Source organism: Helianthus annuus, chromosome 4, assembly GCF_002127325.2.
Source record: "Helianthus annuus cultivar XRQ/B chromosome 4, HanXRQr2.0-SUNRISE, whole genome shotgun sequence".
Lineage (NCBI taxonomy): Eukaryota > Viridiplantae > Streptophyta > Magnoliopsida > Asterales > Asteraceae > Helianthus > Helianthus annuus.
Genome location: NC_035436.2, coordinates 191,924,761 through 191,945,094, shown reverse-complemented (window position 1 = coordinate 191,945,094; position 20,334 = coordinate 191,924,761). Strand labels below are relative to the sequence as shown.

Below are 20,334 nucleotides of genomic sequence, written 5' to 3'. Positions count from 1 at the left end.
GCCAGATCTCTGCTACCCAGTCAGTCTACTTAGTAGATTCATGCAAGAACCAAAAGAACAACACCTGAAAGCAGTAAAGCAAATACTACGTTACATCAAAGGAACTAAAGAGCATGGAATCATCTACAAGAAGCAAGGAGGATGTAAGATCACAAGTTATAGTGATAGTAGTTTTGGAGTTAATACAAACAAAGGAAAAGGAACAACTGGTCTGGTATTCTACTTCGGAGAATCACCTATAACCTGGTGTACACAGAAGCAACAGACAGTGGCACAATCATCATGTGAATCAGAATTCATGGCAGCCACTGCAGCAGCATGTCAAGCACTATGGCTTAAAAGATTGTTAAGTGAGATTACAGGCTGGAAGGAAGAAAAGATAACACTCAGAGTAGATAATGTTTCAGCAATAGCACTCATGAGAAATCCAGTCTTTCATGGAAGAAGCAAGCACATTGACACACGCTATCATTTCATAAGAGAATGTGTGGAGAACGAAGATATCACTGTGGAACACATAAGTGGAGAACTACAACGGGCAGATATACTGACAAAGGCACTAGCAAGAATCAAGTTTGCTACAATGAGGGAACTGCTCGGAATTCAAGATTTGAAGCAACTTACGGATGTTCGAGATTAGGGGGGTGAATGAAACCCGGTTAATCTCTTAACATCACACTTAGTTGGATAGTTAGAATAGATTATTACATAGCGGTTATGAACTACAAGGACTAATGTTGTCAAAATGAAAGATGGTAACTACCATCATTACCGAAAAGGTGTGTCCCTTCTCTCACACCTATTCCGATCGGCACAAGGGAAAGACAAGAAGAAACGCACCGGTTGGATTGAACGGACAAGAAACAACATACCTCTTCAAGGTTTAATCACAGCCACACATTCAAGAGACGTGTCTATTCACGAAGAGACACAACTCTTCACTCGTACCCATAGAAAACTATAAATAGGATAGATTGTTTTCATTTGTAATCACTTACTCTTAATTCGATTGTACATACATTCGGTTATTACATTCAAGTTATTGTTATTCAAGTTTGTTATTCACGCTCGTTCTAGAGATCAAGATCTATTTCGGGCCAACACTGGCATACTCCCGTGCGCTGAAAAAAATAAGTAAATGAAAGTTTGATTCGTGTGGCAGCGTCCATGTACTTGTGCAAACATACATTATATAAAGAGAAAGATAAAAGTATGCATAGAGCTTCTAAAAGAGAAAGGAACATACTATCTCCAGCCAGTTGGCAACAAGTTGCGGAAAGCGCGACAAGTCACCATAAGTATATACTCAGCTTGATGCAAATCAGATTGAAGTTTGTGATTGGGCCAATCAGGACGACTCATGATGTCAGCTACCTCCTTAACACCCTCATATACAACAAATGGAATTGCAGGTCGAGACCCTATATACATATACATGTAACATGTTTAGAATTAGAAAAAGTTAATCATGTTGCAGCTAGCAAGCAGGCATTATTTATATGTTTTGGCATAAAAGAACTGGAATTACCTTCAGTCACATAAGAATGAGAAGCACTTGTCTTAGCAAAGTTGGCCACCTGTAGTTGGGAAAATTAACCAGAATTACCTAGATGATTAACACAATACAATGACGATATATATCATATATAATGGATTAGGATCAAATACAAAGGATCCTAATTGTAAGAAGGGTACAAAGGCTCCTAAAAAAACCCACTACACAAAAAAAAGAAGAAAAAAAACCCTTAAACATCCATCACCACCACCAGAAACCTAAACCCCCACCCACCCCACCCCATTTTTTTTTTTGCCGAGGGGGTAGGGGGTGGGGGTTTAGGTTTTTGGGTGGTGGGTTGGGTGGTGATGTAGTGGGTTTAATTTTAGGTTATTGGACACTTGTCACTCTATAAATCCTTCTTACACTTCTTACAATTATGAGCCTTCGCTGATGATGCCGCCTTCTTCTTCTCCTTCTTCTTCTTAATGTTCCCACTTTCGGAAAGACGCATCTTGGCAAACCTTTTCTCCAGCTAAAAAAATGGCAAATGAGAATAAAAACTAAATATGATTGTACACTACAATCTAGAAATAAAAAAAAAAAAAACAAAACTGGTGACAAGTCATTTGATTATAACATACCTATACTAAAATATAATACACAGGTTTCTAACCTAGTTTGAAAATAAAAAGAAAAAAACTAGTGACACTGGGATTTAAAAATCATGGCTTTACTTGCAAGACATGACAAAAACTAAAGCATAATAGTATACATATATACTAATTTCTGTGTTGGATATATCTAAACTTGATCATCACAAAAACTCAGTTGAAACTCACAATAACAAGTGTTGGTTTTATCGGAAATTAAACTGACCCCATAGTGACAGAGTGTGTTGGAAAATCAATAACCCTAGGCTAATTACCCTAACAAGCAACACATATATATGTATATATATGTAAAAAACGAAACGATAATAAAAGGTTTTATGGATGATGATCAGGGGCGGACCCACATTGGTGCCACCGAGGTCTCCGGACCCCAATCTTTTTTAAAAAAATAGTAGATTCGGTATATTAAATTGTATATGGGCCCCATAAATACAATTAGATGAACACTATAGAAATAAAAAGAAAGCTGGTGTAGTGGTAAATATCCCTCTTTTCCACCAAGAGGTTATGGGTTCAATCCTTGATAAGCCCATTTTTCTTATTTTTTTTTAAATCTAGTTCAAACCTCACTTTAACTCGACCCGAAGGAGGACCGACCCGAAAATGGACCCCATTGAAATAAAATCCTGGGTCCGCCACTGATGATGATGATGATGTTCTTACAACCTTAGATCCAGAAGGTGATGCAGTTACCCCATTAATCTTTCTGATCACCAACAAAACAAATCGCAATTAGTTAATTAGGGCAAACTCAATCAATAAACACAAACGAAAGGACACATACTTGAGCAGGGGACCACGAGCCATGGCGAAACCACAAAAGAGGAAGGAGAATTTTACGATCTTGCAGAAAAAAACCAACTCTATTCCACGAACAGAGAAGGGCGTGTCGATTATATCTTCTCGTTATTGGAATTTACTACATGCGAAATTCGCGGTGAAATGATATGTTTTTTATTTTTTTTAATTACATTTATACTATTTAGGGGTGTTTGGCCTAGGTTTTATTTTTTTGGCTTATCCTTATATTTTAAAGTAGTTTATGTTTATTTTATTTCATTTAATAAGCTATTTTTAAGTGTTTGAATTAGCTTGTATTCTACAAGTTGATAATTAATAATTAATTTTTAGTTGTTTGTTAAGTTATTTTGTATTATGGAAAGGGGTATAATATCATTGTGTGTAATGAGTAAAAAACCATCTTCTTCAAATAAGCTAAAAACCCATGTTCCCATAAGCTTCTTAGAATTAGCTTATATAAGCTAATAAGCATAAGCTTAAAAAGCTAAACCAAACACCCATTAGTGCTTATTTTGTAAAAATAAGCTAAAAAACTATAAGCTTAAATAAAAAAGCTAGGCCAAACACCCCCTTAGTATACAAAATTTAAAATGTATTTGTAAACTTGTTAAACTATCTAACTCAAAGTAACGTATGCATCTAAACAAACCAACATTTAATACTTAAAAACTCAAAATTTAAAATACAATCTTTTAACTAGTAAAAAGAAAAGATAACATAGGTAAAAAATCATTTCTAAAACAAAACATGAACTTTAGCTGACGTTTGAAATTTAACCACTTTTTTTTATATTACCAAATTCATATTCTAAATGTATAGTAGTTAATTTTATTTAACTTACCAAATTCATATTCTAAGTGTATAGTAGTTAATTTTATTTAACTCCGTAAATATATAAATGTAACCATTTATTTAAAACTCCGTAAATATATAAATGATAAATAATATTAGTTAATTTTATTTCAAGTTTCATAAAATCTATTTGATACCAAACTAAACAAAACGTTCAAATATATAGTTAAGATCAAATTAGATAACTAAGTTTGAATTTGAAGTAAATATATAAATATAAAAGTAATAATTAATTGAGTTAATTACTGTTTTCATCCCTGTGGTTTGTCAAAAATCACTATTTCAGTTCATTAGTTTAAAAATTGTGATTTCAGTCCCTGTGGTTTCACTTTCGTAACAATTTCAATCCATTATTCTGTTAAGTACAGGGATTGAAATAGTTACGAGGTGGACCGAAATAGTTACGAAAGTGAAACCATAGGGACTGAAATCTCAATTTTTAAACTAATTGACTGAAATAGTGATTTTTGACAAACCATAGGGAGGAAAACAGTAATTAACTCTAATTAATTCAGATAAATAATATTATAAATGAGAAGTAGATTAGGGTTTATTGTTTACTCAGTTTTTGACTGAATTTTAATAGAAAAGAACGTTGTTCTTGGAACCTTTGGTTCATATTATCGTCTTTGATTATCAATAGTTTCTTGAGCCATCTGATCGCACGCGAAACTGCATCACATAGACTAGTGCACCATTACACACCCAAACTGGTTAACATAAAATTGTTTCACCCTTCCCATACTAGCCCTTGGCCCTGTTTTTGACCCATAAAAAGGCCATAGCTTTGACCTCGTCTATTACGCTAGCAACATTTGGGCTCCTTTGATTAAACGCTAGCTCATTTCGGGCTCTCCACAGGCACCATAAAGTAGTCTGAACAACTGAGTAAAGCATTTTCTTCCACTTCCTTGACCCCCTTTAATGATCATCCAGATTTACTACATCTTTTGCACCAAAAAAGAAGTAGTTTGAGACTTTGCACCACCCTAAAATTGCGGTCCAAACCTGCTGAGTGAACGTGTATGAAGCAAATAAATTGTCGGTTGTTTCTTCATATTCTTCGCACAATAGCATGTGATGTTTAACTTTATTTTTTTTCTTAAAGCATTCATAATGCTTGGATTTGAAGAGGGGGATTTATTAAGGGGACTTGGTGGTGGCCCTTATGATGGTGTGACCGTCATGGTCATACTGGCGCAAGCCATGTGATTATGATTGTGAGCGTGTGGCCTTCATGGGCGTGGTGTGTGTAGTAAGTTGTTAAACAACAGTTTTATGATCGTTAGACTTAAACAAATATTATTTCCACCCCTTTAATTTATCCAACCTTCTACCATTTTTCAAACACACTTTAAAGTGTAACCTTTTACAAAATTTCATACCTACACTTTTAAGAAATACCAATGGGGGGTTCAAGTTCATTTCCACCCGACTCATCCAGTTTGTTCGACTGTAACGGTTCTACTCTTGATTTTTTTTTCTTTTTGCAATGGTTGTCAAAGAAGCCAAGGAACTTAAAGATACGGGTATCGATTGTATGCATATTATTTGGAGAAATTGTTCAACGAGTTTGCGAGGGCAGTTTATGAGAGGTGAACTCAAAAGACCGACGATCATGCTCGAAACATTTGTGTCAAAACGATTTATAGATCTGGTATGCGTGCTTTGATGTTCCCGATTCAAACAACGACATTAATGTCCTACATCAATCATCGTTATTCTATAACAAAATACATGGAAGCGCACCACCGTGTTCGTTTGTAGCCATAGAGCGACATTATAGATGAAACTTTTATCTAGTTGATGACATTTACCCGACTTGGTATGTTTTTGTAATGAGAGGACATTGTAGGTGTTCTAGTGTTAAACACCCAAAAACATGATTTAAGTGTGAAGAAAAAGAGTATAGAAATATTATATTCAACTTAAATAGAATAGAATGCTCATTTTTATAGCATAGTCTTTTTTTAATATTAACATATGAAAAAATTATGACCGTTAAAAATCGTGAAGGTAATTGGTTTAACATAAAGGGGGCAAAAGTGTAAGTACTAACTAATTAACCAAATTTAATTAATGATGAGAATTAAAGTGTAATTAAGATGATGAATTATAGTGTAATTAATGTTTAAAAAAAACTAAATTACCCCTCATTTTAAAGTTGTATCTTATACATTAAATTCAAAAAACTCTTTAACTTTTAGATATTTTAAAATACACTTTGCAAATGTATTATAATATAGTATAGAGAGAAGATTATTTTTTAATATTTTTATATTTATAAACCTCCCTGACCACTCCCCAACGGGTACATGTTGGATGGTTTGAGCGGTGACAAGTAGGGGTGTTCAAAACCGGATATCCGAAAATTCGGATATCCGAAATTTTCGGAAACCAGATTTCACTATCCGAATCCGTATCCGAAATTTTGGATATCCGAAGAAATTTGGATATTCGAAATTTCGGATAGGGCTGTCAATTCTGACACGAACACGATAACACGACACAAACCTACACGAAGTTATCATGTTTCGTGTTTGACCTTAACAGGTTTCGTGTCTAAAACAGGTCGACACGATAAGACCTTAACAGGTTTCGTGTCTAAAACAGGTCGACACGATAAGACCTTAACATGTTTCGTGTCTAAACAAGTTAAAACCCGTTAACCTGTTAAGACCCGTTAAGTACATGTTAATAATTAAAAATTAAAACAATATTATATGTGGATGTGGACATGGGGTCAAACCCTAATTTTTAAATCTGTCTCACAAACATCACCATTCCCAATACGGTTCACAGCTTCCCCAATTTGGTCGTGTTCGTGTCTTAAACAAATCGTGTTCGTGTCTTAACAAGTCGTGTTTGTTTCTTCATAGGTCGTGTTCGTGTCTTAAACAGGTCGTATGATACATTGGTAAATTTTTTGTGTGTCTTAACAGATCGTTTCGTGTAACATGTTTATTAACAGGTTCGTGTTCGTATTCGAAAATCTAACACTGGGTCTGAACAGGTGGATGACTGGATACCATGGCAATTGTTACTTAAATTTTGGGCTGGTATATAAGTTAAAATTTGTGCTCGGCCCACACAAGTTCAGTGGGTATTTTAGTTTCACTTGACGTCAAGTTGGGGGGCCATGGTATTCCTTTTGCCATCTTTTTTATTGTATATTAAAAACCTAACTAAACTAGGGTTAAGACCTGTCTGCGTTGCGGCGTTGGTACATCGTAAACATTGAATGGATTAGTCCAAACGTTATATGATGCATTAACCATATGAAAACACACATTTCGACGTATCCAGTTGAATTCAATGTAACTTGTATAAGCATTGTGATTGGATCAAACGTAAAGTAAATCAAATTCATATTGAACAATCATAACGTATTATATGTGACCCAACTCATAGATAGAAAACGTAACGGGTATGAAGGAAAATACGCACATGTAATCGAAAGGGATTAATTAGAGCTTTCGAAAAAAGGGGAGAAAAAGAAACCATAATTTGACTCCAGCCGGTTCGAAACAAACTTTATGAAAATACATAAAATAAACACGAAAACATATAAAATTGACCTGAATTATTTCCCAAAAAAGTTTACGTCGAAACGCAGAACAATTTGAATTTATACCAAAACGTACATAAAAATATGCACGTAAAAATGGTTTCTTTAAACGAAAACGTATTATATTTGACCTGACTCGTCTATAAAAAAAAAGTTTACATCGGAATGTAGAACAAATCATATTTATACATACCCGTACATAAAATATGCACGTAAAAAAACAATTTTTAAGTAAAGGAAGTATAGGGGTAAACCGAAACAAAATATTAGTAAAAAATTTAATAGGTTAACAACGTTCGTAAAACCGTACCAAGTAGCACCAATGTGTTAATACACTTTAGGTGATAAGTGGAAGTAGCTCGAGCAGTCCACCGACAGCCGACGGGTTCGGGACAGGGACCCCCGTGCCCAGCCCTCAGAGCCAATCCTTTCCCGAGGTTACGGATCCATTTTGCCGACTTCCCTTGCCTACATTGTTCCATCGACCTTCGGACCTGCTTGCCGTGTCTCTGATGCTTGCAAAGAAGGACTTCCTGATAGGGCAAACACATTACCCGTACCCGTTTGAGATGATAACGACTCAAATAGCGGTACTACAGGAATCGGAGATGACATCATCGGCACTACTGGTTGAGGAGAAGGTTGAGGATTGGCGATCCGACGACGACTTGGCTGGTAAGTTCAGTTTCATTGAGACTGCGAAAGGGAAGACGATTGAGTATGAGTCCTTACCGGTCAACAGTGATACTATCAGAAGCTTTGTGTTTGGCTGTGAAATGCCCGAAGAAATCTTTAATCCTATACGAATTCCCGAAGAAGTCAGTGTGACAGCTCGAAAATGGTTTAGAAATCTTCCAGATGATACTCAAAGGAAGAGATACTTATCCACAAAAAGTGAGTACTCGGGACAGATTCGAAGTTGGGATTTCGATGAGCAGCACGACCTGGTAATGATCAAAAGGACCGATGGGGTTCAGTACTTCAGGCCAAGGGCTAAAGATCTTCAGACTCTTCCAGCACGTGATCTTCATCACATTGCTCAACTCGATCTCAACAACCATACAAATGTTGCCAGTATCAGAGGATTGATTCCTCATCTCGTTGCTGAGAGTCGTGAGAGTAAGTGGAAGTTGTTCAAGCCAGCAGTCGGTCGAGGAGTTAAGTATCTAAACAAGTTCACTGGTAAAGAAGAATGGAAAATGGTTTACCCTCCAGCGAGTTGCCTTCGTAAAATTCCTATGCGAAAGTTCGATCTCGATAAATTCGACAAAATAGGTTATTGGTATCTCAATGGGAAGACTGGGGAAGCCGTGATTACTGAAAAGAAAGTGACGGAGGAGATTGCTAAGATTCTGGATCCAATTTGGCTTGCCAACCTTAGAGAAGCTCAGTTGAAGAAGCTTCGGCGCCTGCCTCTAAAGTACAATGAAGAAGATCGTGTTCTAGCGGACCAGTTCATCAAGGTGGTTCAGTTCTGTGTGAAGAACAAGGTCTGGGCAGGAAGCCGCTTCTCGAAGAGAGTATGAAGATCTCAAGAGCAATGAAGACCATGCACTGATCAAGGGGGAGTTTGTTAATGCACTTTAAGTGATAAGTGCATGTCTCCCAAGTTATAGGGTCTTTATTGTACATTTGTAAAAGATAGTCCCAAGTTTATCCTAGGGACATTTTGTCCAAGTTTTAGGTTGGTTTCTTTAGTCAGACCTTTTTGTATGGGACTAAGGTCAGAGTTTGTTTATGTAGACCCTTTGTCTGAGTTTTGTCTAGGTCAAAAGGTCTGAGCTTTGTGCTATATGTTTTGTCCGGGCTTTCTAGTTAGTCTTGAAAGTCCGGGCTTTGCCTTGTATATATACTTTAATGTGGAATAGACAAGGTAACGATTCTGTGTGAATTTCTGTGCATCTAACCTTAATCATTGTGTATGTTTTGTATGGCGGCTGCTTTGTGTGAGTGACGTCATTCATCTTCATCAAGAATACTCAGTGTATTCTTGATTTCTCTCTCAAATCCTTGCATTCTAGTGTTCCATCTGCAGTGGTTGATCATCAGGTGGATTCCGCACACCTGTTGATTGCTTTAGCTGAGTGAGATCTTGGATTAAGAGGCCTTACACAATGCCACAACGACATCGACTCTCAACATCGTAAAAAAAATAGATAAAATGATAAAAATTACACTGAACGAAAAGCAAACTAAAATCGTTGAACCACGCACACCCATTACAGTGTGTTAACGCGAAGAAATTAACCAGAAACGTAAAACGCAGAAAATAATAACTTAGTCGATCTAGGACCAGCCCGTTGCAATGAACTTTGTAAAAGGGAAAAAATGGACGCGTTGCGACAGGTCTGTCAAATATGAAAAAATAGAGCAAAAAACGTTGAACCTCACATGCACGCTACGACATGTTAACTCGCAAAATTTAGAACAAAACGTAAAATGAAAAACTTGCGAAAGATAAAAAGTATGGGGGACCAAAGTTGTAAATAATAAAGTGTTTTGTTAAGTTATAAAAGATGGAAAACTTTGGGTTAAAAGTAAAAAAAAATTAAAAGGGGTTAAAATACAAAATATAAAATGTTTGGGTTAAAAGTGGAAAATCAAGGTTTTTTTTTTTTTTGGAAAACTCTCCAAGCTTGGGGTATAACTCCTAATGCACAAAAAGTTACATCTTTATAGTGTAATAATAATAATAATAATAAGTGAGAGGCTATAGTTGTAAACCAGAAAGTCAAGTGAAATAATTTGACGCTGTTATAGCTGTTACAGTTAAAACAGTATTGCTCAGTTATGTTTGAAATTAATATAGGTATACAATTAGGTGAAGTTCTATTTTAATATGAAAAATGAGATCATAAAATGGAGCAAAGAAAACTTGGGATTTGTTTTTTTAACATAAAGCCTCTTATATGTACAAGGGTAGATTTTTTTTTTTTTTTTTTTTTTTTTTTTTTTTTTTTTTGAGTTAGTTAGATAAACAAGCAAGCATACACAATAAACTCGACATTCTGGTCTAAATTTGTTGAAAATAGAAGTGTATTCTAAATATAGTGTTACTTGCATATAGTAAATTATAGCTAGTGTAAATATCAATCTTAACTAATCGAACCAATAACGATTAATGGTGTGGTGGCAAGTAGGGATGGGCATATGTACATACTCAGTTTCTTGGGGTTTTAGGATGCAGAATTTGCTTCTTGGGTTGCTGAGATTCAAGTGAAACTTTAACCGTCAATTTTTGGTAGCTTATTCAGTGAGCAAAACAATTTAGTGAAGTATGTAGACCCGAGTGATAATGCATTGAAAAACAAGTTGGGTAGAGAAAAGGTGTCATTAACCGACTTTTTGAGAAGCTACTTCAAGAAGTCTACACCAATACAATTGACGAATATGTGTTCAACTAATCATATTACCAAACTAAGAGTTATAATATGTTTATTTAGTTCCTTACTAGTAATGTCCAAACTTCCAACATATTATCCCTCATATATCATACAATAATATGAAACTACGCGATGTATTGAAGGTCATCCTTTGTGAAAACCTCGCCATAGCCTGCAATAAGAGCGCTGGCATACTCCCGTGCGCTGAAAAAAAAAAACAAGTAAATGAAAGTTTGATTCAAGTGGGAGCGTCCATATACTTGTGCAACATAAATTATATATAGAGAAGATAAAAGTATGCATAGAGCTTCTAAAAGAGAAAGGAATATACTATCTCCAGCCAGTTGGCAACAAGTTGCGGAAAGCGCGACAAGTCACCATAAGTATATACTCAGCTTGATGCAAATCAGATTGAAGTTTGTGATTGGGCCAATCAGGATGACTCATGATGTCAGCTACCTCCTTAACACCCTCATATACAACCAACAGAAGTGGAGGTCGAGGCACTATATAGATATACATGTTTAGAGTTAGAAAAACATAATGATGTAGCAGCTAGCAAGCAGGCACTATTTATATGTTTTAGCATAAAAGAACTGGAATTACCTTCAGTCACGTAAGAATGAGAAGCACTTGTCTTAGCAAAGTTGGCCACCTGTAGTTGGGAAAATAAACCATAATTACCTAGATGATTAAAACAATACAATGACGATATATATCATATATAATACAGCATGCATTAATAATTACTCTCTCCATCAATGTGATATTTCCCTTATTCGCTGATGATGCCTTCTTCTTCTTCTTCTTAATGTTCCCACTTTTGGAAAGACGCAACTTGGCAAACCTTTTCTCCAGCTAAAAAAATGGCAAATGAGAATAAAAACTAAATATGATTGTACACTACAATCTGGAAACAAAAAAACAAAACTAGTGACAAGTCATTTGATTATAACATTCCTATACTAAAATATAATACACAGGTTTCTAACCTAGTTTGAAAATAAAAAGAACAAAACTAGTGACACTGGGATTTAAAAATCAAGGCTTTACTTGCAAGACATGACAAAAACTAAAGCATAATAGTATACATATAAACTAATTTCTGTGTTGGATATATCTAAACTTGATCATCACAAAAACTCAGTTGAAACTCACAATAACAAGTGTTGGTTTTATCGGAAATTAAACTGACCCCATAGTGACAGAGTGTGTTGGAAAATCAATAACCCTAGGCTAATTACCCTAACAAGCAACACATAATATATATGTATATATATGTGTAAAAACGAAACAATAATAAAAGGTTTTATGGATGATGATGATGTTCTTACAACCTTAGATCCAGAAGGTGATGCCGGTACCCCATTAATCTTTCTGATCACCAACAAAACAAATCACAATTAGGGCAAACTCAATCAATAAACACAAACGAAAGGACACATACTTGAGCAGGGGACCACGAGCCATAGCGAAACCACAAAGGAGGAAGGAGAATTTTACGATCTTGCAGAAAAAAAACCAACCCTAATCCCACGAACAGAGAATTTAATAGTGATAATAGTTACAAAGGTGAAATACTGAAATCTCAATTTTTTAACTAATTGACTGAAATAGTAATTTTTGACAAACCATAGGGAGGAAAACAGTAATTAACTCTAATTTATTCAGATAAATCTATATCTATATCTATATATATTATTTTATTTTTTATTATATATAATATATGAATAAGATGTGGGACACGTGTCAAGTTATGGTGCAACCACAATGGATTTTTGGCGGGAAAACATGAGAATCCTTATGTTTTCACACGGGATCCGAATTGGGTTAACCATACCCGGTTTTTTGACCCGGGTATATAAAACTTCTAAAACCTAAATCCCTCATTCCTCTTCCCAACCTATCTGCCGCTTCTCTTCATTCCCTGGATACGAAACCCTAAATCAATCGACCCGCATCCACCACAATCATTCAATTCTGAATAACCTTAGGTGATTTAACCTTCAAGCTTCATGTGTTGGAACTGTCAAGGTATGTTCTCTGTCGTTCCATTTTAAACGATTTTCGTTATTTTTGGATTTAATCAAAGTTATTTTGATTTATCATCCAACTGAGCTCAGAGATTGAGTACAAAGTTGATTTGATGAGAATGGAACCCTAAGTGCGAAATCTGTTTTGGTCAGGTTAATTAACCATGTTTTATCGTTTTGTTATATTTTTACTGTTTTCTAAGAGGTTTTCATGTTTGTTCATATTCAAGGGCTCTGAAGATTTATTTTTTGAGGTGGATATTAATCAGCGATCAACATACGTTCTTGATACGCAATAAACATTGTTGACAATCGATTTTATTGAATAGAATTTTCACTTTGGAATATGGATTTCGTTGTTAGGGTTTCAGATGATGTCGATTAATCAGTTCAGGTTCCTTTATATTAGATTGTATTAAAATGTGAATATTATGTTATACAATTGTCATTTTTCTTTTGTGGGATTGTTTAAGATATCAAGACGTTGATCGACAACTCCAGAAATGATGGTTGTGGTTCGACTAAGAAGAAGATGTTGACGGTGGTTGTGGCCTAAATAAAAAGATGACTGCTACAAGGATTGGTTTTGGGTTTCGCCGGTTGTGATAATGTGATGGTGTGGTTCAAGGAAGCGAAGACAAGGCGCGGCTAGGGTTTCACCAGCAGCACGTATTCTTATGTTGCTGGTTTGATTATAGAACCTTATCGGTATTATATAATTACAAAAATCACTTACAATTTATATCATCATTCATTTTGCAGTTTTCGAAATTCGTACAATTTTCTTCAGGTTTGTTCTCGAATTCTCGCACTCTTTTGTTCAATCTTGCATATGTTTTTTTCGTATAGATCTGGGTACAAAACCTGAGGCGATTGACTAATTTAGGGTTCGATTAGGGTTTCTCAGTAAATGTTCAAATTGTTCTCGAACCCTCACAAGCCACCTAAATGTTCATATTGTGCACCTCTTTTCATGAAGGTAGTTGTTATTTTGATCGTGTCGGTGTGATTGGTCGTTACGTTATTGATCGGTTTTGAGTTTCAGTTTTGGTTTTGGTTTATGGATGTTTTTGTGTTTTGTAGGCTTATATTATGCGGAATGCTGGTGCAGTAATTCATAGTCATGGGATGGAATCTTGTCTTGTTACTATGCTTGATCCTTTAGCAAAAAAGTTTAGGGTAATTTATTTGTCTTTTGTATATTGTCTTGTGTAATTTTATTTTATTAATGGTGATTATGAAACCATGCTGTTGTTTCTGTGCCTTTTTGTTTGGTTTGTTTAGATTACTCATATGGAGATGATTAAAGGAATTCAAGGGCATGGTTATTATGATGAGCTTGTGGTTCCGATAATAGAAAACACTGCTCATGAATGCTGCAGCAGTATGTTCTTTTTGTACTCTGCTTCAACAATCTGCAACATTTAGTTTTGTTTTGGTTAAATTCGAAGACAATTGAGAAACTGTTTTTTTCCTCAGTTATCAACAGATTGAAGCGTACCCGAAAAAAACTGCGGTACTGGTGCGAAACCATGGTATTTATGTATGGGGTGACTCCTGGATTAGTGCCAAAACTCAGGTCTGTATTTTTTTTGTTTTTACTAATTTTGTTTTTTTTTTTAATTTATTGGTGTATTTACATGAGGCATGTTGTAAATCTTTCAGATTGAATGCTACAACTATCTCTTTGAAGCTGCAATCAAACTTCATCAGTTAGGCCTTGACTGGTCAACACCAAGTCATGGTCCAATTCAAAGATCCCAACCGCTTTTAGGTGGTCAAACTACAAACACATCTCAAAAGGTAGGGGCTCTTTCATTACCTAAACAGACTGAAATTAACTAAAACTGTTTAAATCATTGTGGTCCCCTAATGATTTATCAATTTTTGTTCCAGCGTTGTATTGTTCTTGACATTGAAGGGACAACCACACCGATATCATTTGTGACAGATGTTCTTTTTCCATATGCTCGGACCAATGTTCAAAAACATAGATGAAAGACATGATACTGATTTCTTGAAAGATGATATTAAGTTGTTACGATCTCAAGTAAATTTCATTAATTGTTATTAATTATTATTATTATTATTATTATTATCATTATGTTTTTAGTTTATTGTATAAACATTTGATTGTGATTATATTTTTGTTTTTTAGGTAGAAGATGATTTACAGAACGGGGTTGTGGGCGTTGTTCCAGTTCCGCCTGACGAGGCGGGAAAACAGGCGGTGATATCTGCGTTGGTTGCTAATGTTGAAGAAATGATCAAATCCGACAGGAAAATTACTTCATTAAAGCAGTTGCAAGTAAGCAAATTTAACTTTCTTAATTATATTTATTCAAAGTTGCTGGATTTTATTATTTAGGGTCACATATGGCGCACTGGATTTGAGAAAAATGAACTTAAAGGAGTTGTATTTGATGATGTACCTGACGCTCTTGAAAAATGGCATGCTTGTGGGATAAAGGTTAGTTCCTATAATTAGCATCTACTTTTGGCAAACTTTTTGTCTCTTTTTTCATAATTTAGTGATTTGATGGTGAAAACAGTCGTATTAATGAATTAGGTGTATATTTATTCAAGCGGTAGCAGATTAGCACAGAGGCTGCTATTTGGATATACAGATTATGGGGACTTGAGGAATTACTTGTGTGGATTTTTCGATACCACTGTCGAGTAATTTATGTTATTGTTTCTGAACTATTGTTTTTCATGTCCATGAACAAACACTAATTTTATAATACTTGATGACAGGAACAAGAAAGAAAGTAGAAGTTATGTTGAAATATCAGAATCACTTGGAGTTCATAAGCCATCAGAAATCCTATTTGTGACTGATGTTTATCAAGAAGCTGTTGGTGCAAAGGCAGCTGGTAAAGATCACTATTACACTTATTATAGTATTAATTCAAGTATAAAAATCATCATCTATATATATATATATATATAATATGAATAAGGACTGACTCTAAAAGTCTATGATAATTTGGATTGAAAATGTTGTTACTGATTCTTTACGTTTGGTTAGTGTAAAGGTTGGTGAAAGTAATTAAACAGGTCAGAGTGGTGGTCTTTGCGTGGGGTGGGGGCTGAATCTTGGGTTTGGGACTGGTTGTGTCTTGGTGTGGGTGTGTTTTGGTGTCTAGTTGGTTCACCACTTGGGGAGTGGCTTCTTTGTAGTGTGTGTTTGGGTGCAACCTTCTGGGTGGGTGCTGTTTTGTGGTTTGTCTGGTATTGTGGTGGTGTGCTTATTGCTTCTCTATTGGCAAATGTATGTCTAACTACTCATTTTGTTAGTTAAAGCTGGTGATTAGAAGTTTTTTATTGAACTTTTTGATGCAGTATTGCACTAAGTTTTATTCTAGATCTATCATTTATGAGGTATTTCCTGTAACTAGACAGTTGATATTCTTGCAAGTGAATTTTACGAAGACAAAGCAATCATAGATGCGATGACTTACAGGGTAATGGGAAGCAGGTAAGACCTGAACTGAAACCATTAGATTTAACAATTTTTTGCAGCACCAATGACTAATGACTAAATCCATTTGTTGGTCTTGGTTTAACTTTTTTCCCAATGAGGTTGGAATATCTTATGCTGACCCATTTGTTTATTGGAGTGAAAAGTTTACCAAGAAAGACCCTGAAACTCTGAAAAAGAAACGGAACCAATTTTACTAATTGGATGTATGCATTATGCGGCACAACTGTGTGCTTTCGTTTCTTTCTCCTACTTTACAAGACCTAATCTTTTTTGCCGGTTATTTGTTTCAGGCTGTCCCACGAAGAAATAATATATTCCAGGTTCTGAGTCATTCAGGTTTTTTTTGGTGGGATAACAACGCCATCAGGACAACCAGTGATGGCAACCGATCACACTATAATCAAGAGATTAAAACCGACCAATGTGAACAGAGTAACGATAAAGTGGATGTTAAATGGAATAGGTAAGATTTTTGTTAAGAGTTCCTTGAATTAAATGGAAGGTTAGTTTGGGGTATATGGTAAGATTTGACCATGCACTTTACTGTCATCGGTTTTTAGTTTAGTCTTCTTATTGGCACATTAACAATTTGATAGCTTGAGTATGTTTAAATGATATTTGGAATTAATTACATGACATGAATATAGCATAATGTCACTAGCTTGACTTTGCACAAACAATTTGACTTGCCTTAGTATGTTTGAATGATGTTTGGAATTTAATACATGGTGTGAATATGGCATAATATGATTAGTTTGATTTGTGCAGTGGTAAGCAATTATTTGATTAGTGGGGGTAGAATCACCTTTTTGTGTACATAACCAGTTAGTTTAGTGGTTGTTCCATGAATACAGTTTTTCAAAATTGATTAATAAGAGCTCTTCGAAATTTGGAAAAGTTAACTGATGAATACAAGTTACTTACTATATGAATATACATGAAAATTGATTAGAAAATGCCTAATATGATCACAACAAGTTGTATTGAGATGAACCACTCCTGACTATCTTTATTTTGTCTACAGAATGGTGTCATTCTAAGGCGATTACCAGAGCCATAGATGGTTCTATTGCTGTTGACAAAAAGTGTGGGATGGAGCTGCTGATACAGAAGTCGTGACAGGTACTAATCTGGTCACATAATCATCTAGACAAAGGGAAACTTCTTAGGTAAGAAGTGTTTACTTAAAAATAGGCATTTTGTATGGATAACGTGCATATTCTTGATCCACAAACGCCTCTTTTTTTTCTATAAATCATAGAATCATTTTAGATAGTATCAAGTTTTTAATCATACTTGATACTTGACATACTGATTGTTTAAACGAACATAAAGAATTGGACAAAAAGTGTGTCGGCCAACCCGAGCCGACCCATTTCAATCCATAGTCCATAGTCAAAGGATTCACAGAACCCCCCACGTATCACGAACCAAATCGCCCATACCAGAATTGGGTATAGAATCTAACCAAATGCTACGGGTTCGCAATCCAGATCATAAAAATTGCTCATAGCCGATTGTCACTAAATTTGTCGCAAATCATATGAAAATGTGTTTCCGCTTGAGTAATTCGGTGTTCTGGAACGCTACGATATGCGTACTGAAAACAAAAAGGCCGACTTGGACCAGTAATTAGACTTGTGTAGATCTGAATCTCTGATTATGACCTAATTGACAAACACTTTAAGCAACTGTTCGCATGCATACCCAATTATAAAACCATGTTTCATGCCTGTTGTGTTCAGAGGTATCGGGTGCTCATTACCCAAAACCCGATCTTAAAACTCAACAAAAAATCGAGCATATACTCAATTACACTTCTATAGAATGATCTTGGTTTAAAAATGCGCGCCTTAGGCGTCTGTAACAAGGCTCAAGCCCTTGCGCTTTTGGTAGCAAGTTGTTATACAACATGCTTTTTAGGTTTTACATGTATGTAATTTCCATATTAAAACATATATAAAGTTTACTTTTTTCTCAATATTGGATAACTTATGCTAGAATCGTGTAGAAAATATACAAAAAATTGTATAATTATTTGCACCTCGGGTATGAAAATCAGTGTGCTTTTTTGTCTGGCGCCTAAGTTTTAGACCTTATCACTTTTGTGCGCGCTTCTTGCTTTTTAAAACCAAGCAGACGGGTCATGATATCTTTTAAGATTACAAAAAAATACTACTATATACGGTTTTGTTGCGGGTAATTGGGCGGTATCACCTAATACCAATACCAACCCGTCCAACCCACCCATTCGTCACATCAAACTAACTCTAAATTATAACTTCCACTTTTTATAACCTACACATTTGATATTGCATCTTTAAGCGAAAATGGAACATGAAATTTGACAAGAATCTTGCCATATGTATAATAAATATTATAAATTATTGATGTTTTAAGTTGTCTTCTCCAGGCTAAGGTGGAAGTTGAAAGATTGAAGCATTCATGCCAGTCACTCGACAAGACACGTCTTTGAGAAGGGCCCAGTTGCATGTTACAAGAGGTCTTGTGAGGAAGGTCGGACATTAGATGGTGAAGCTGCTGTTGCAGGTTAATTTTAGTTCATTTTTGTAACTTTTTTTACTATCAATCATATTTAACATATGGTAAATTATAACCTATACATTATGTGTTTACAATTTTAGTTTTAGACACGTACTACTGTTGGTATTAGTTTTCATATAACACACGCATCACATACGTGGTGTGCACGCATTGTGCATTGGATTCTGCAACCAAAATGCATGGGAGCACATTTTAAAACCAAGTTTACATGTGGATTTTGTAACCCTGGTTTTTGGTTTGAGGTATACCACAATGCAATATATTTTTGTCATATGTTGTATGTGTTTGGTATTAGCGGTGGTAACATTGGTGGTTGTCAAAACGGGTAAACTTTAGTGCTGGTCATCATATGTCAAGCTGACTCCCAAAGAGTAAGAGTTTGTATTTTTTAACTAGAATTTTGTTAATAGTTCATGTTTTACTATGATAAGAAAAGTGACATTACTACAATAATACACTTTGAGTGACTTTTGACCGTTTGACTCGAGAAATTGGTTTCCATTTTAAATAATTCTATTAATTTACCCGTTGAACCATTTTAAATAATTTTATCAATTTACCCGATGTAAGGTGCTTCTAGCAGCCTGCTAGCCACTATTTTGTTTCTGGTATTTCTTTACTTAAATTGCTGTTAAAAGAAATCCTGAAAGAGGATAAACGTACTCATGCACTCCAATATATTTGTTTCTGGTGTTTCTTTTATGAATGATAGAGAATCGTAGAATTCTATTTTAGTTCATGGATATGAGGGAAAATGCCTCAACTCTACATACAGATTCTACTTTGTTTGTGTAGGTGAGCTAAAGAAGCAAAGCTCATGTTCCTTTTAGATGGTATGTTGGTATGAATGCAGATGGAATTCGAGAAGGGTGATGTGATACTTCTACCTACAAATGAATGCAGTTTGAATTTCTAGGAGGGTGGTATTGCAGTTCTTTCAGCCCCCAGACCTGGAACAGGTTCGATTTTATGTCTTAGTTTGTCATTTACAAATTACAATTTATGATGGAAGTTGTTAATAACTGAGCACTATTTTAGTAATCTGTTACTTTCAATGTTTTTTTTGTTGTATGTATGTATGTCTTGGTTGTGCTTCACATCTGTATTGTGATTGCATATTCCTTTATTTTATACAAGATGAGATGTTGCGATTTTGCAACTGTTTTTACCTTCCTACTTCATGTATATGAGTTTTGAGTGGACAATTCCTACTGATTAGAGTGCGGCATTAGTAATGGGGATTTAAAGGTAGATCACTCGCACTAATTTCCAATTTCGTTTCGATGTTCATCAGTTTTTTATTTTCGCTATTAGTTCTCGATTTCACTGTGTTAATCCTTAAGAATCCGGTTTGTTGGTGATATGCACAAAATGCAACATATAAATTATATCAATTGTGGCATAAAACTAACCCTTTTTTAGTACTAATGTTGGAAAAGTGTGCTTTTGTCTTCCTTTTGTATTTTCAGGATTAAA

General features: G+C 35.2%; 1 protein-coding gene, 2 long non-coding RNA genes and 1 pseudogene across 3 annotated transcripts; 1 reads left to right on the top strand and 3 right to left on the bottom strand.

Moving 5' to 3' along the window:
• Positions 1 to 1,099: 1,099 nt before the first annotated feature.
• On the bottom strand, positions 1,100 to 1,636 carry LOC110937657. Its single transcript, XR_002590936.2, has 3 exons — positions 1,529 to 1,636; positions 1,247 to 1,421; positions 1,100 to 1,121 (listed from the first exon to the last, which is right to left on the bottom strand). It is a non-coding gene; the product is annotated as an uncharacterized LOC110937657 (long non-coding RNA).
• Positions 1,637 to 1,951: 315 nt separating this feature from the next.
• LOC110937658 lies at positions 1,952 to 3,031 on the bottom strand. Its single transcript, XR_002590937.2, has 3 exons — positions 2,954 to 3,031; positions 2,836 to 2,875; positions 1,952 to 2,030 (listed from the first exon to the last, which is right to left on the bottom strand). It is a non-coding gene; the product is annotated as an uncharacterized LOC110937658 (long non-coding RNA).
• Positions 3,032 to 10,816: 7,785 nt separating this feature from the next.
• Positions 10,817 to 12,327, bottom strand: LOC118491184. The gene is made up of 6 exons (XM_035988718.1): positions 12,221 to 12,327; positions 12,111 to 12,150; positions 11,524 to 11,631; positions 11,380 to 11,428; positions 11,105 to 11,279; positions 10,817 to 10,977 (listed from the first exon to the last, which is right to left on the bottom strand). The coding sequence occupies exons 1-6, from the start codon at positions 12,241 to 12,243 to the stop codon at positions 10,899 to 10,901; spliced, it is 474 nt and encodes a 157-aa protein (XP_035844611.1). The 5' UTR covers positions 12,244 to 12,327; the 3' UTR covers positions 10,817 to 10,898.
• Positions 12,328 to 12,653: 326 nt separating this feature from the next.
• On the top strand, positions 12,654 to 19,959 carry LOC118491183 (annotated as a pseudogene).
• The last annotated feature ends 375 nt before the right edge of the window (positions 19,960 to 20,334 follow it).